At 39.8% G+C, this 14,004-nt stretch overlaps 1 protein-coding gene across 1 annotated transcript in view; it reads right to left on the bottom strand.

The window, feature by feature from the left end:
* Window positions 1-11,236, bottom strand: part of LOC136677380 (zinc finger matrin-type protein 4-like) — a 144,310-nt gene extending 133,074 nt beyond the window's left edge. Inside the window, exon 1 of the mRNA XM_066654903.1 lies at window positions 11,123-11,236. Within this exon, the coding sequence (XP_066511000.1) occupies window positions 11,123-11,209 (87 nt within the window). The 5' untranslated portion in view covers window positions 11,210-11,236. The remainder of the gene's footprint in view (window positions 1-11,122) is intronic.
* Window positions 11,237-14,004: the final 2,768 nt, after the last annotated feature.

Consider the following 14,004-nt stretch of genomic DNA (forward strand, 5'->3'; position numbering starts at 1 on the left):
AAACTGTGAAATGTAACAACCCATTCAGTGTACTGTGGCCTTCCCAAGTCAAAAAACATAAAGTGAGCCATAGAGATTTCAGAATTGTTCCATCTCCTCTCTCCAATCACAGCACTGGATCTGTGTTTATGTTAGAGAGCCCAGGGACATGTAGAAAAGGAAGCTTACAGGAAAGGGGTGAAATATGTCCCATTTAACGTGCACTCATTTTGAACTCGGACATTCAATATTGCACAAACACTCACACACACACACACATACAGACACAGCTTGTATAACCTCCACAGAAAAGCATGGAAAGAAATGAAGCAGGTCACCTTGCTCATGCCCAGTGTAGGCTAGGGTTAAAGCCCCCCAGCACTGGACTGTAGAACTGTTTTCTGGAGTAGTTCACGAAAGCTGCTGGAAACATGCATGTATTTAATTCTATAAATAGCATAACTGTGTGGTTTATGCAACGTCCGAATAGTCTTTTTTATCTTTTGGACATGTAAACAATGCTGTACATTTGTTCTGGGGTAGTGTTCTATCTACAAATGCTCTATTGTCTTAAATATGTGGTCCCAAGGCAATTCTACAAACTGTTCCACAAGAGACCCCACAATGAAGGACATAGACTACCACAATAACCTGCAAATTCAATGGAATATCTGAGCACATTCTGTGAGGTTCAACAAAGGGACAACCTCATCATCTGTCCCTGAAGCATCTAAAGCTTGGGACTATTACAGCTCCTCTGAAACCCAGAGACCAGGGAGGATCTAAATATTTGTCGTCTTACATTCGCCGCTGTCTGTGCTTCAGATGAGATATTTATAATTCAGACCAAGTTTGATGGAATATAGACGACAAAGATGAGAAGAGAATCTTTAGTTGCTTTTACACCAAAAGCCAAAACAGCCAGAGGGGAAAGAGTACCAAGAGTTCCTCTGAGAAAAAAAACACCAAACTTTCTTTTTCCACAAAGCAACTTGAGAGCTGCGCATGAAATATGGAAAGATGACAGAAGACTCCCTTATAGAAGATGACAGAAGATGCCTATAGTTTACATAATGCACCGTGATATTAAACTGATATGACTCACTTCCCAGGAAGATCTCTGTATATCCTAGGAATCGTTGTTCCGAAATTAGACTAGGAATATCTATCTGGGGTCTGTTTTGAAGTTCACATTGAAAAACAAATGAGACCTCTTGAGTTTGAGGTCTTCAGGCCCAATGCAAACAGCATTCTCTGGGATCAGTAACTGACCTCGGCTTACCCCTTATGTCTGAATCATAACAAAAGATCAGTTTTTCTCTTCCACAAGAGAACACAGACAACAGCTTTTTCAAAAACCCTTATATTGGAGAGCATTTTTGAAAATCTCCATTTTCAATGACCTTCAACACCATTTTTGTGTGGACAGGAGGCCAAAATGCAATCATTGCATTCATTATTTAAAGGTTCTTTGCCAATTTAATGCCATCAAATCTTCATACGTATGTGCAAACACCTAGTCCAGTGGTTTTCAGCCTGTCCAGGGGTGAGTAAACTACAAACACTCAACAGATAAATATAATACTGTGGTGTCCCTGTCCTGATGGTCTTTAGCTATTTGTTTTTCCACACACTTGACACTGGCCAATAGCAATCATTTGGAAGAACTATTAGGGCGAGTGGCTGCAGTGGAATGGAATATGATTCCACTGATGATGTGGCTGAATTTAGTGCCAGCATCAGGGCCAGTGATAAAAAGTTCAGGACATAGTCAGGTTTTTCACTGTTTCTTGTGTTGGGGTTCAGAACAGGGTGATTTATGATACACATGCAGGAACGATGCTGAGTTCTTTCTGTTAAAGTTCAAGTAATACAGAGTAAGGTCCTGCTGAGCTTGTGAACAGCTGGGCAAAGTAGCCAACGTGCCATGTGTCGTGCTGACCACAGCCCTGGAAAACAAACATATGCATTGTTTTCCTGGTTTTATTTTCCATTTCAAAATGAATATGTACACAGACCAAACTGGTTCTGTACTTTTTTTACCCAGCGCACCATCAAGGACCACACTGAAAACGACCCTGTCCCTCTTGCCTTTGTGAAAACATTGTATTTGAGGCTCTGTGCTCTTTCTGGAGCTTCTTTAGCTCAACACACCTCCCACAGACACCATCACTGATCATAACGAAGAACCTACTGTTCTTTGGTTCCAGCTGGGAATGAACTTTTCTGGTTCCAGATTTTAGTTCATATTGATGGAAGCATGCCAAATAGTTCCAAATTAAGTTCAAGAATGGGAATCGAACTGGTTTCATATTGGTGAAAAAGGATTAACAGACTTTGCTGTTTATTATATTACTGTGTAAACAGGCAGGAAGAGGTAAAAGGCATTTACTTAACCATAAACAGTTTAAGAACATGTTAAATGTGATACCCATGTGTTTGCCTGAGGGCTGGGGTGGTTGTGGGGGTTAAAGTAGACACTGAATCTAGTCTAAAGCCTGCTCTTGGTGATAAAGCCTGCTCTTGCTCTTTCTGTTTCTGAAAGCCAAGAATCTGCAACTGGAAACATCTATAGTGGATCTATAAAGTGACCAATGAGAGGAAGTGTAAGGTAATTAAGTGGAACAATGAAAGTGTCCAGTGTTTGTCCTGCTTTTCTAATCTAACCCCAAAGACTGGACATTGTAACTCATGTTAAAATGTTTATTCTGACTGGACTCTGATTTTGATGACTTCTTCTTAATTATCATATTACTAAGCTTGGCGTAAACAAACAAAATCCCCATCTGTCTGCTCGATTGCTCAGCTTCACTAAATCTCTCGGCAAACTGGACGTGTGAGCTCCAGCTTTCTGTGCAAGCCAGTCTGTGCAAGTGTCCTGAGAGAACAAAGCTGCTCAATGTCCAGGAAAAGGAGATAAAATTGGAAAAGAAAGCAGAAAATAAAAGAATGCTGGAGCAAAGACTTCAATGGGTCCCAAGTTCAGTACAGGGGCAGCTTTTGGGACATTTAGGATCAGAAAGGACTTGATTATTATCAGAACTGTACAAAAATAAGAAGTCATTATAATCTTTGGCACAGATATCCAAGGAATTATACACTGTAAATATTGCTTAAGTAGGAAAACAGCATTGAGTGGAATTGGCAAATGTGCCCATGTGTGAAATTCAATGTTTATGTTTTTATTAATATCTGTGCAATAACACATAGCAGAAATATGGTTTAAACCTTTCCTGAATCAGTAGAGTCTGCGTTTTCTATTCAGTCTCATCATAAGATCATAAATGACCCACATCCTGAGTTATGAGGCTATAAAATGGGTTGAGATAAAGGAGATAGACCTCATCTGCCATGTGTCATTATTGGATTAATGTCCATCTAAATTTTGTGTTAAACTGACCAGTGAGTGCTCAGAAAATTACTAACTTAACAATCACATCACAAACCACTCGTTTTAATTTAATCAGTCTCTGAGAAATGTGAAATGGTGTGCAAAAAAATGGACTGCTGCTAAAGTAACTGCAGCAGTTTTGAAAAGTATAGATGAAATTACAGAGCTTCAGAGTATGAGGGGTTTGATTCGTTCTCGGAGGTCATGTTATACGCAATTGCATTTAAAATCCAGTTTAAGGTGTATGCAAATATACAAAAATTCCCTTACATCCCAGAGGGTTAACAGCCATCTCATGAGACCACCAATAAGCTAACAGGCTAATCCAGTAATATCACAGACAGACTGCAAAGTACTACTATTCTTAGCATTCTCAGGTCAGATGAGCTTTAAAAGTTTGAAAATCAAATGCCCCTGCCACAGCACCCCTGGATTATGAGGAATTCCTAAATCTTGGAACCTGAATTTGCAGGAACCAGCTGGCAAATGGAAACTCCAACCTGCAAGAACAGGGCAGCCTTGGTTTATAAGTGAAGAAATGCCTCTGACTCTGAGGAACTTAGACATGCAATCTCTGGAAACATTGACCAATCAGAGGTGGAATACAATCTGTGTTTACCTGCATGACACTGGAAAGTAATGCTTTACTAACTGAGCAGATTTTGTTTGTGTATGACCTCTACACTTGTGGCTTTCCTTTCTAAAGCTAGAGCTGAAATGTATGGAAGTTAATTGTTAAAAATACCACATATTTATTTACTCGTTCATACACTGTATGTAACCATTTATCCTGTTCAGGGTCGCAGTGGCTCCAGAGCCCACCCAGAATCACTGGGGGAGAACACACCAAACTCCTCACAGACAGTAACCCAGAGTAGGGCTCAAACCCAAACCATAGGACCCTGGAGCTACCTGTTGCACCACTGTGCCACTTTTTGTGCTTTATTTATAGAGAAGAAACACAAATGTGTGAACTAACAATAGCAATCGTCCAGGCAGAATGTTGTATTTCTCAGTTAATCAGTCAGAATGCCTCACTAAAAACATGAAAGGGCTATAGATGCACTGAGAATTGTGTCATAACTGGGTCATGCCATCCTGATCTAAGACATGAGGTGCCCAAAGAATCCTCTAACTGTTAGGAGAGAAAAAACATCAAAGTATGTCAGACAGAAGGCCCCAGTTAGGAACTACCACACTAGATTAGAAAGAGCTTCATCTGAAAAGCTCAGAAATGTTCATTTCACTACCCTTCACACAGAACCAACAGACTTTAGAACTGTTTTGTTTTCTCCATGCTTTAAAGAGGAACAGCGTTCCATAATGGATGAGGAGAAGGGATCTGGCATTCGCCCGAAATTCCTTGCTTGCCCGAGGACAGGCAGCTAGCGAGCGCCTAAACAGCCTTAAAAGGGAAATCAAAGGCTGGCCGCTCTCTCGGCGCGGGAAAAACAGTGTCAACAATGCATCAATAATGCATCTCTCTCTCTCTCTCTCTCTCTCTCTCTCTCTCTCTCTCTCTCTCTCTCTCTCTCTCTCTCTCCCTCTCTCTCTGTTGCTAGCTCTTAGCTCTGTTTATTATTAATTATTATTACAAAACTGTCTCGTGAACAACCACCGCCGTCTGAAGCTGGTAACACTTCAGGACACGTTAGGACAGTGTATAAAAAGACGAATAAGCCTTTCATAACAATGGACATAGGCCTGTATATTCAGGTTCATAATGTTATGAACACTACAGGTATAATTTATCATTTACTGTGTCAGATAACTGACATAACATTTATAATATAGCATAGCTAAATTCCCATCCATTTTTAAAATATTTTAAAATATTTAATTTTTTTTTAATATTTAGGTTTTCCTCCCTCCGTTTTTTAAAAATATCCCCGTCTAGACGAAAACAAAAATGGTTGCATTGCCATGCCAGTCCAGTAGGGGTCATAGTACCGCTTAAAGAGAGACATCAAAACACCACAAAGCATAAGAGAAACGCATAAAGAAAATCCCAAATCACTCCATACTCCCTATGTAGCATAATACACAAGACATGACATTACTGAATCTAGATATTAATAGTTCATTATATGTTTCTGATATAACATTCATAATTATTCATATTTGGAAATCAGTAAACTAGTGATATCTAAATGTATATTGTAGTTTTATGACTTATGTACTTCACTATATAGGGAATGAGGAACTATTTGATTTACAGCCAGAGAAAGGCACGCTGTGGCATTCACAAAAGATCCGTTTTTCTCTTCCACAAGAGAACACTGACAACAGCATTTTCAAAAACCCTTACATTGGAGAGCATTTTCAAAAATCTCAGTTTTCAATGACTTTCAACACCATTTTTGTGTGGACAGGAGGCCAAAATGCAGACAAAATATTCCTTTATAAAAATATCTGGATCTGTGTGGATAGGTTATAAGTCAGTGGACCCTTAGGTACCATGACTTTCTTTATCTGTTAATAGGAAACACACATTGAAATATAAAGGTGCTACAAAAGGTTCCTTGAGCAGTGACATAGAAGAACCACTTTTGGTTCCATAAAGAGCATTGTACGCTAAAGATTTGTGAGTGTGAAGAATGTTTTAAAGGTTTACAAAACCTCACTTGCCATCATTATGTAAAGGTTCTTTGCCAATTTAAATGATATTACAGAAATGGTTCTTTATGGATCCAAATGGGATTCTACTATGACATCACCCAAAGAACCATTTGTAGCACCTTTATTTTTTATTTTACAGTGTTATATAATGAGCATTATGGTGGAGGCAGCTGTTGCCTAGAGGTAACAGATGCAGGCTTGGGCCTGAAAACTCCCTGGATCAATCCCTATCTCCAGCAGGAAAAATGAGTACACTGGAATTGAAGGAACAATACTTTCTTCTCCACCAACTTCCATGGTTAGATATGACCTTGAGCAAGGCATCTAAACCAAATGCTCTGCAAGCATTAAGTTTACATTAATGATAAATCAGTTTTCATGTTTTATGTTTTGCTCTAGTTTAGTTTATATCACTGTGATATACACTGAGCTACAATAGCCATAACAAGCCAAAAGCTAACCCTGTCCAATCAGATCAAAATGGATATCACCACCTGTACACCGACTACTTTTAGGAAAATACACCATTAAATACAAGTTATTCATTTTATTTAGAACAGATTTCTGAAGAAAATGGAACAGCTACCAAACATCTAAGACCTGAGGTCACAACAAAACTCACCCTAGCATATAAACATTCATTCATTCATTCATTCATTCATTCATTCATCTTCTGTAACTGTATTATCATGTTCAAGGATGTGGTGGGTCTGGAGACTACACAGAATCCTGACAGACACCAGTCCATCACAAGTCATCACACACTCACCCATTTACTCACGCACGTATGGGCAATTTCACACAACCCATCCGTGTGTTTTTGTATTGTGGTTGGAAAGCCGATCACCCAGAGTAAACCTAAGTGGACACAAGAGGAACACACCAAAATCCTCACAGACAGACAGTGAGTGTGTTTACATTACATTAATCCATTCTAATTCCGATTTCTGCATTTATTCAAGTTGTTATGTAAACAGCACTCTCCAATTTCTGAGTTCAGATGAAATCTAAAAGTCCATTAAAGAGAGCTGGATGTTAGCTCAGTGATCTGAATCCTCAGTGCATGTGTACACACACCCTATGTAACTGAACCAAGTGCAGAGCGATCTCTGACACATTCTAAAGTTCTCTCTTCGTTCTGAAAACTCATTAGCCACTCACTCCCCCCAAGTCTTAACAGCTAAGACACTTCCAGCAGCTCGGGTCTAGTGTCTGTAAGGGAGACACACACGCTGTATCCAGCAACAGACATTCATTTAAACAAGCTTGTCTCCTCTGCAGCAGTGCAGAGAAAGTACTGAGTAGAGCAGCACTGCATAATAATAGAAATCATAAGAAAAAAGATCCAGAGTTTGCCGGTAAAGTGGGTCCATGTTTACAAACAACAGCAGGAGGAAAATATGCTTAGCAATGTTTACATGTTTCTTGTAAACTCTGAATTTCCCATGTGCAATTAATCTGATCTGATTTGGTGCAGTTATCGGATTATTACATGAATGTAAATGCACTCAGTAAACCGAGGTGAGCCTACAACAACAGGACCCTGGTCCCTGACCTCAACTTTACTGAATGTGTTTGGAATTAGTTGGGCTTATGGGAAGCAGAAAGTGCGGCCAGCTTCTAGATGCTGGTTTATCATTCTGTGAAGATGCACATGTCTCTGAGAATCACCTGCAGCCGTACTGTACTATACCTGTTCTGACTATTGATCCTCTCACTCCTGCACATTGTTTTCATGCTAGTTTGCACATCGTGTAATTGAGATTCTGGAGGTGTGCATGTCAAAGCACTTGCGAGCCTCTGCGTGCTACGCTTTACTCACGATTCGCTTCTTTGTGTTGTAACTCAGAGATGCTTACATGGATCTACACAGAAGGATAAATCACCTCTAAGACTGGACTTTGGAGGAATGGCTGCAGATTTCTTTGGGAAACTGAGGATAAACCTCTGAAAAGGATGGGAGCTGTGTTAAGGAAATTAGTCAGACACAGTTAATAGTAAAGATTCTGAAATCATTGTAACTTGTTCAAGCTTCTGTGTAATATTCTATTTAAGATATCATTGCTCTTGAACGAAAACTCATTAACCACTCACTCCCCTGAGTCCTTACAGCGAAGAGGCATCCAGCAACTTTAAATGGCAACTTTACAGAAGAAGGGAAAACAAGAATATGTTCGAGTTGCTCATTTGGGATGAATAGCCACCTGACACTAACCTTGACAAATCCAGCTTCATACCTTCCAGACCATAGAGTGTGTAAGTAAAGTTAGTTGTCATAGCAAACTTATGTAGGTGTCATTAAGAAGTGTAACTTACCAGTTTTAGGATTTTTTTGGGTTTATGTTCTGAATGAATCTAATTGGTGAGGACTTTGGACATTGCCTCCATAAAAACCAAACTCCCAGTATAGGACAATTTGACTTTTTTTTTTTTTGATTAAACAAAAATAGACCTAAATGAACAATAAAATCTGCATAGTCATGTTATTCTTTGAAGCTGTGAAACTCATGTGAGATTAAGAGCGTAATCATTTTATTCAAATTTGTTTAACAGGTAATCATTAATCAGAACTGTATGAACCTCAATTTCATTGTTTTTGTGGAAATGTTTGCTACAAAGAAAAAACTGAGATCTGTTTTAAGGCATGTTTATTTCAAACAGCTCCCGACACACAAGGATAATGGGTTTGAACAATTTAAGGTGGAACCTAATGTAATTGACTGCAGAATGTTATCGAGCACCATTTAAGGTAGAAAGATCTCAGAAATACAGTCTCAATTTATGGCGAGGAGAAAAAGTAGTCACATATAATTATAACACCATTTAAGATGGAATAAAGCGCTTTACACCATTTGCGGTGGGAAGGGTTGCGAGTTTTTTCGTTAAAAATGAACAGAAATGACTAAACCAGTACATTTCTAAGTCACACGTGTTTACAAGGGCAAAAACTGTCAGCCCATAAGCTCATGTTTCAGTCTTCACTCACTGTGGTGTAGACCCAAATCTCACATCCCTGTCCTGATTTAACCTCCCCTGGTTTCAAGGGTCCTTAGAGAGTGACAGTGAGGTGAGATTGGGCACCGCACCATGTCTCTGTCAGTGCACCATGTTTCCCCTGACACAAAACAAACACTCATCACATGCTTGGATGGTTTCCAACTTGTGTTGAAGCTGTAATTTAAGTGAGGTCTTTAAACCATGGTAATTAACTTTAAAACTGTATCCGTAACTGTCAGGAATTTTTACCATGAAACCAATAAAGTTCATGTGCAGTTGGGACAAGACACTTATCTCATTTTACTGGTGTCTGCAAGGCATCCCAGTCACACATCGACACCTGCAAGAGGAACTTCAAAGGCAGCACAGGTTCAGCTAAGACAAAGTATACAAGACTACTAACAAAACCTCATTTCTGATGTCTGATAATAAGCCCTGAGAAGTGGTGGATGAAAGTGAGGCATGGCGGATGAGCTCATTAGACGATGCCCTGTCACACGCCCCTCAACAGACGATGCCCTGCAATTAGAAATTCATAACTTACCTAACTTCCACCCAGGTTAAAAGACCTGGGTTAAGTACCGGAAAACTCTGGTCTTTGCTGCACACATGTTAAGACCTTCAAAGGCGAGCAAGGGCATGTGGATGTGTGCAGACAGTTACGGCAGAAACTCCAATGAGCCCATTTTAGAACAGATGACAGTGGTGCTAGCACTAATTACAACTCACTCTGCAGGTAACCTCACTCAAGAAAGTCTTGTTGGCTGTGTTTAAGCACACACTTTAAGCTGAAAACAGGAGTGTCAGGCTAAGATGCAGAAAGGCCACTGATATGTGGAAACACCAGGTAACTCAAAAAGTGCTCAGTAATTTGCCCTGTCCAGACATTGTACTGCCTTCAAATTCGGTTGGAAGTATTATAATTAATCGTGCAACATCAATACCTGACCTCAAAGATGTACTTATACACTCTCAGAAAAAAAGATGTAAATTAGAGGTGCATTATTGGTCACTAAATATACAGACAAAAGTGTAAATGTACTTTTAAAGGTACAGCAGTGGTTTTAGAGTCCAGTTGTGTTCCCTAAAGGTACATTACATTCTCTTTTCCAGAAGGAAAGGTGAATATCTGTAATCGTTCATTATTGAACTGTGTAAAATAAAAGGATAATGTCCTTCAGATGAAGTGGGGTGTATGAAGTCAGCACAAATTTAAAATAGTAATAGAATTATGTACGTATAGTAAGTATGTTCCCTAAATAAAGGTACATAAATGCACCCTTGAGGGTAACACCATAGTAACAGTTTTCTCACAGTGTAGCTGAATGCTTTCAGATTCCAACATCTAGTTTAAAGCCTTCCCAGAGGTGTGTATCTATGTATCTATCTATACACTAAACAATCACAAAAACTTGTATGTACTCTTACTGTCCATGTTATCAGCTCCACTGACCATACCAGGAGCTCTTTGTAGTTCTACAATTACATGCTGTTGTCAACCTGAATATTTTATCCCCACTTTACTATGCTTTCAAATGGTCAGGACCCTGACAGGACCACCACAGAGCAGGTATGATTTGGGTGGTGGATCATTCTCAGTGCTGCAGTGACACATACACACACACATTATAAATATAGGTGTCCAAAAGCTCGTGCATGTACTTATTGCCATGCCTTATACATTTCCCAACCTTGCCCTCATTGCACTCTACGTTTTGACGCTTGTCAGGTCGTTTGGCATGTGCATAGAAGCGTCTAAAAAGAGACGCACGCGCCTAAAACCAGAGCACGCGCTCACCAGATACTGCAGAAAACAAGCAAATAAACATCAAATAATAATCAACTAGACAACAGGTGCACAAGGAGAGCGCGAGCTTCTCAAATAACTCCTCTTTGATTCCATCCACCCTCCAGCTGGAGACTCTTCGTGAGTGCAACAGGAGCACGAGTGTCCCAGGAGTTGCGCGCGATATCCAGAAGCGCGCAGGGATGCTGCCGTGCACGAGCGCCGCGCGACGTGCACGAGCAGCGCGGATGCAGATGAGGACACACGCGCGCGGGACGCGTCCTCACGCAGCCTTTTTCAGCCCAAATAAAACAAATAAACATGCACAAACACGCGTCGCGCGCTCGTACCTGTAGCTCCAGGCTGAAGCTCTGCTGCACGTGCGCGGTGTAAAGGACGAGCTGCTGCTGCACTTGCACCGAGAACGTGTAATCCATGGACGCGCGCGCGCCGACAGTGGAAGGACCCGCGCGCCCGCACGCGCTTCAAAGCAGCAGGCAGCTCGAGCCCGCCCATCTCGTTTCTGATTTGTTGGCTTTGTAGGGGGCGTGGCTCTGTTCGCTTTGATAGGGCAAGGCGCTCAGAAATGCACCAAAACAAAGCGTGGGGTCACATCAGAAGAGTACAAACACACACCGAATGGGTTTAACCCTTTGAACGCTCAGATTAGCGCGTAGTAAATCATCCTTACATCATATTTATATAATATTGCATCATATACTATAATGATTAATGCATGTAGACTATGACAATTTATGTCAGGTTCTACTCGTTTTGCATAATTATCATTACCTTTCATAATGTGACAAAATCACAATGAGAGGACACAGAAATTCTCTTATTTGGAAAAGGATTGTGTTCAAAATGTGGTTTCTACTATTCACACAGAAACACACACACACACACACAACACAACACAAGTATGCATGAATGCTGAGGGATGAGAAAATACTGTTCCTTCAGTGGCTCCACCCAATTCTTTTTTCCTGAAGGTCAGATTGAAATGATGACCTATCTATCTGTATAATACTGCGTTACTACAGCTTTACTTGCTTTGTTATGGTGCTGTCCATGGTTCTGAAAGTAACTCTCTCGCTCTCTTTCTCTTGTCATTTAACTGCAATGCTGTGAACAAGATGATGAAGAAGACTCTACGCCGACACCATTCTTAAGTTTAAATCATTTTTATTACACAAAAGAACAGTATCTTAACAAGCTTAAGGGAGCTTGGAGGGAGTCTGCCAATCCGAGGTTCTCTCTCCCTCTGTCTGATATTCTTCTGTTATATTATCTTATGCTTTGGGACTAAGAGAGAACGAGTGAGGGGCTTTTCTGACCTCTCATCTCTAGGAGAGAAACTTAAACCTAAACCTTACATTCTCACAAACTAACAATCCAGATACCACTTTACCCCACATATGAACCAAATGAAGAACCCCCAGAAACAATATGGCATTCATATGGGACTTTGTCTTTGCCTCATGTTTATGTGGCACTTTCCCACTAAATGTAAATTACACTTTATCCTCTCACTCTTGTTCTCTCACAGTATTAACAACTTGTATGTTATGAATCTCTATCTGTGGTATCAAAACTATTGTTAAACAATATCTCAGGCATTTGGCAGTGCATTCATATCCAGTTTATATAATAACTCTCGAAGCGGGAGCTTTTAAATGGTTTAGACATCTGGTTCCATTCACCACCACTGTGAACTGCTCTAGCTTTTTTCTTTTTTTTTTCAAATCATGAAATATCCAGTCTACCCTTTGCAGAAATTTTGAGAAATCTTACACTAATATGATTTATAGAGTTTAAATTATTTACTGAACTGTGACAAAATCCTAAATTGAGTGTTAAATTTAAGATCATGGGGAGAGCATATAATCATACACTGATGCCACATGAGCATGAACATTGTTCAATTAAACTCTTAACTATGAATCCAGTCTCAGATTTCATTGCAAAGCCCTATCCAGAGATGGGACAAGCAACGCTTGCTGTTTTCGCATGAACTGTCTCAGTTTGAGCCTGGTCTCATTTGCCATGACAGCACTTTATAGAGAATAAAACTGGGGAAACTGAGATTATATAAAAGGCGCCAAAGGCAAAGTGTTTACTCATAGAGGCTCTGACGGAAGCAGCGTAGAGAGGGGCAAGACCTCATCCAGAGAAAAGAAAAGATTTATATCTACTGAACCTCATCACACCAAAATAATGTCAAAAGGTATGAGTTGAAAAGAAAGAAAAAACAGAGGAAAGAGAGAATGTTGTTTTTATTTTTGAGCCAAATGTAGGTAAATATTTTGCAGTAGATTTAATGGAATATGTTGATAATAAATACAGAAATAGTAGAATTAAAAATCTTATCCACATGTACATGGGTGTTTTTAAGGCATAACATTTTCTATGGATTTTGGCCTTTTGTCAATATGCATACTGCATTGAAGGTCACTGAAAATTTGCATTTTTGAAGACTCCATCATGTGGATGAACACATTCAAAAATTCAGTCTTCTGTGTTGTATTTTACTATAAGATATTTTTAGCTTGTTACATCAGGAGAGTTTGAAGTCATCTACTTTGTCATCAGATAGTGTGCCATTGTCTGCTTGCACTATACTGAACAGAGGTGTCACAATGTGCTACAGAGGTCACTGCTACATCCAGCACTCCCTCGTCACAGACCCCACCACCAGTGCCACCGGTTTTGGATGAAACCCAGGGCTCCCAAATTGTCCAGCTCTCTATATGCTGACTCTATCACCTGGAGATGCCTCAGTCATCTGAAGCTATGGTTCCTAAACAGCACAACAGACTTTGCTCTCCTGGAAGGGACCATGTGTATCCCAGTCTCTCTTATTACAGTGTGAGCAGAGTTATCTGTCAGCAGATATGACAGATCTGGAAAATTTACATTTTCCTTTAAAGGCAATGTTCACAATTATAATCAAAAAACACTTTTTATAAAATTCAGATGTGTCCTCACCATTTTCTAACTCTCCAGTTTGTTTTCATGCTGGAAACCAGTCTAGTGTGCTTATGAAGCTCCAGTGTCTATAAAGGAGCAATAAATAAACAAACAAACAAATAAATAAATAAATAAATAAATAAATAAATAAAAAATCTGCTTTTATCTCTCTCTCTCTCTCTCTCTCCAAATGTTAAAAAGCACAAACTGAGATGAGGATATTGCTGTTTCTGATGACTTAAAAATGTCTCCAAACTCAGGG

The sequence above is a fragment of the Hoplias malabaricus genome, chromosome X2 (genome assembly GCF_029633855.1).
Source record: "Hoplias malabaricus isolate fHopMal1 chromosome X2, fHopMal1.hap1, whole genome shotgun sequence".
NCBI classification, from domain to species: Eukaryota; Metazoa; Chordata; class Actinopteri; order Characiformes; family Erythrinidae; genus Hoplias; species Hoplias malabaricus.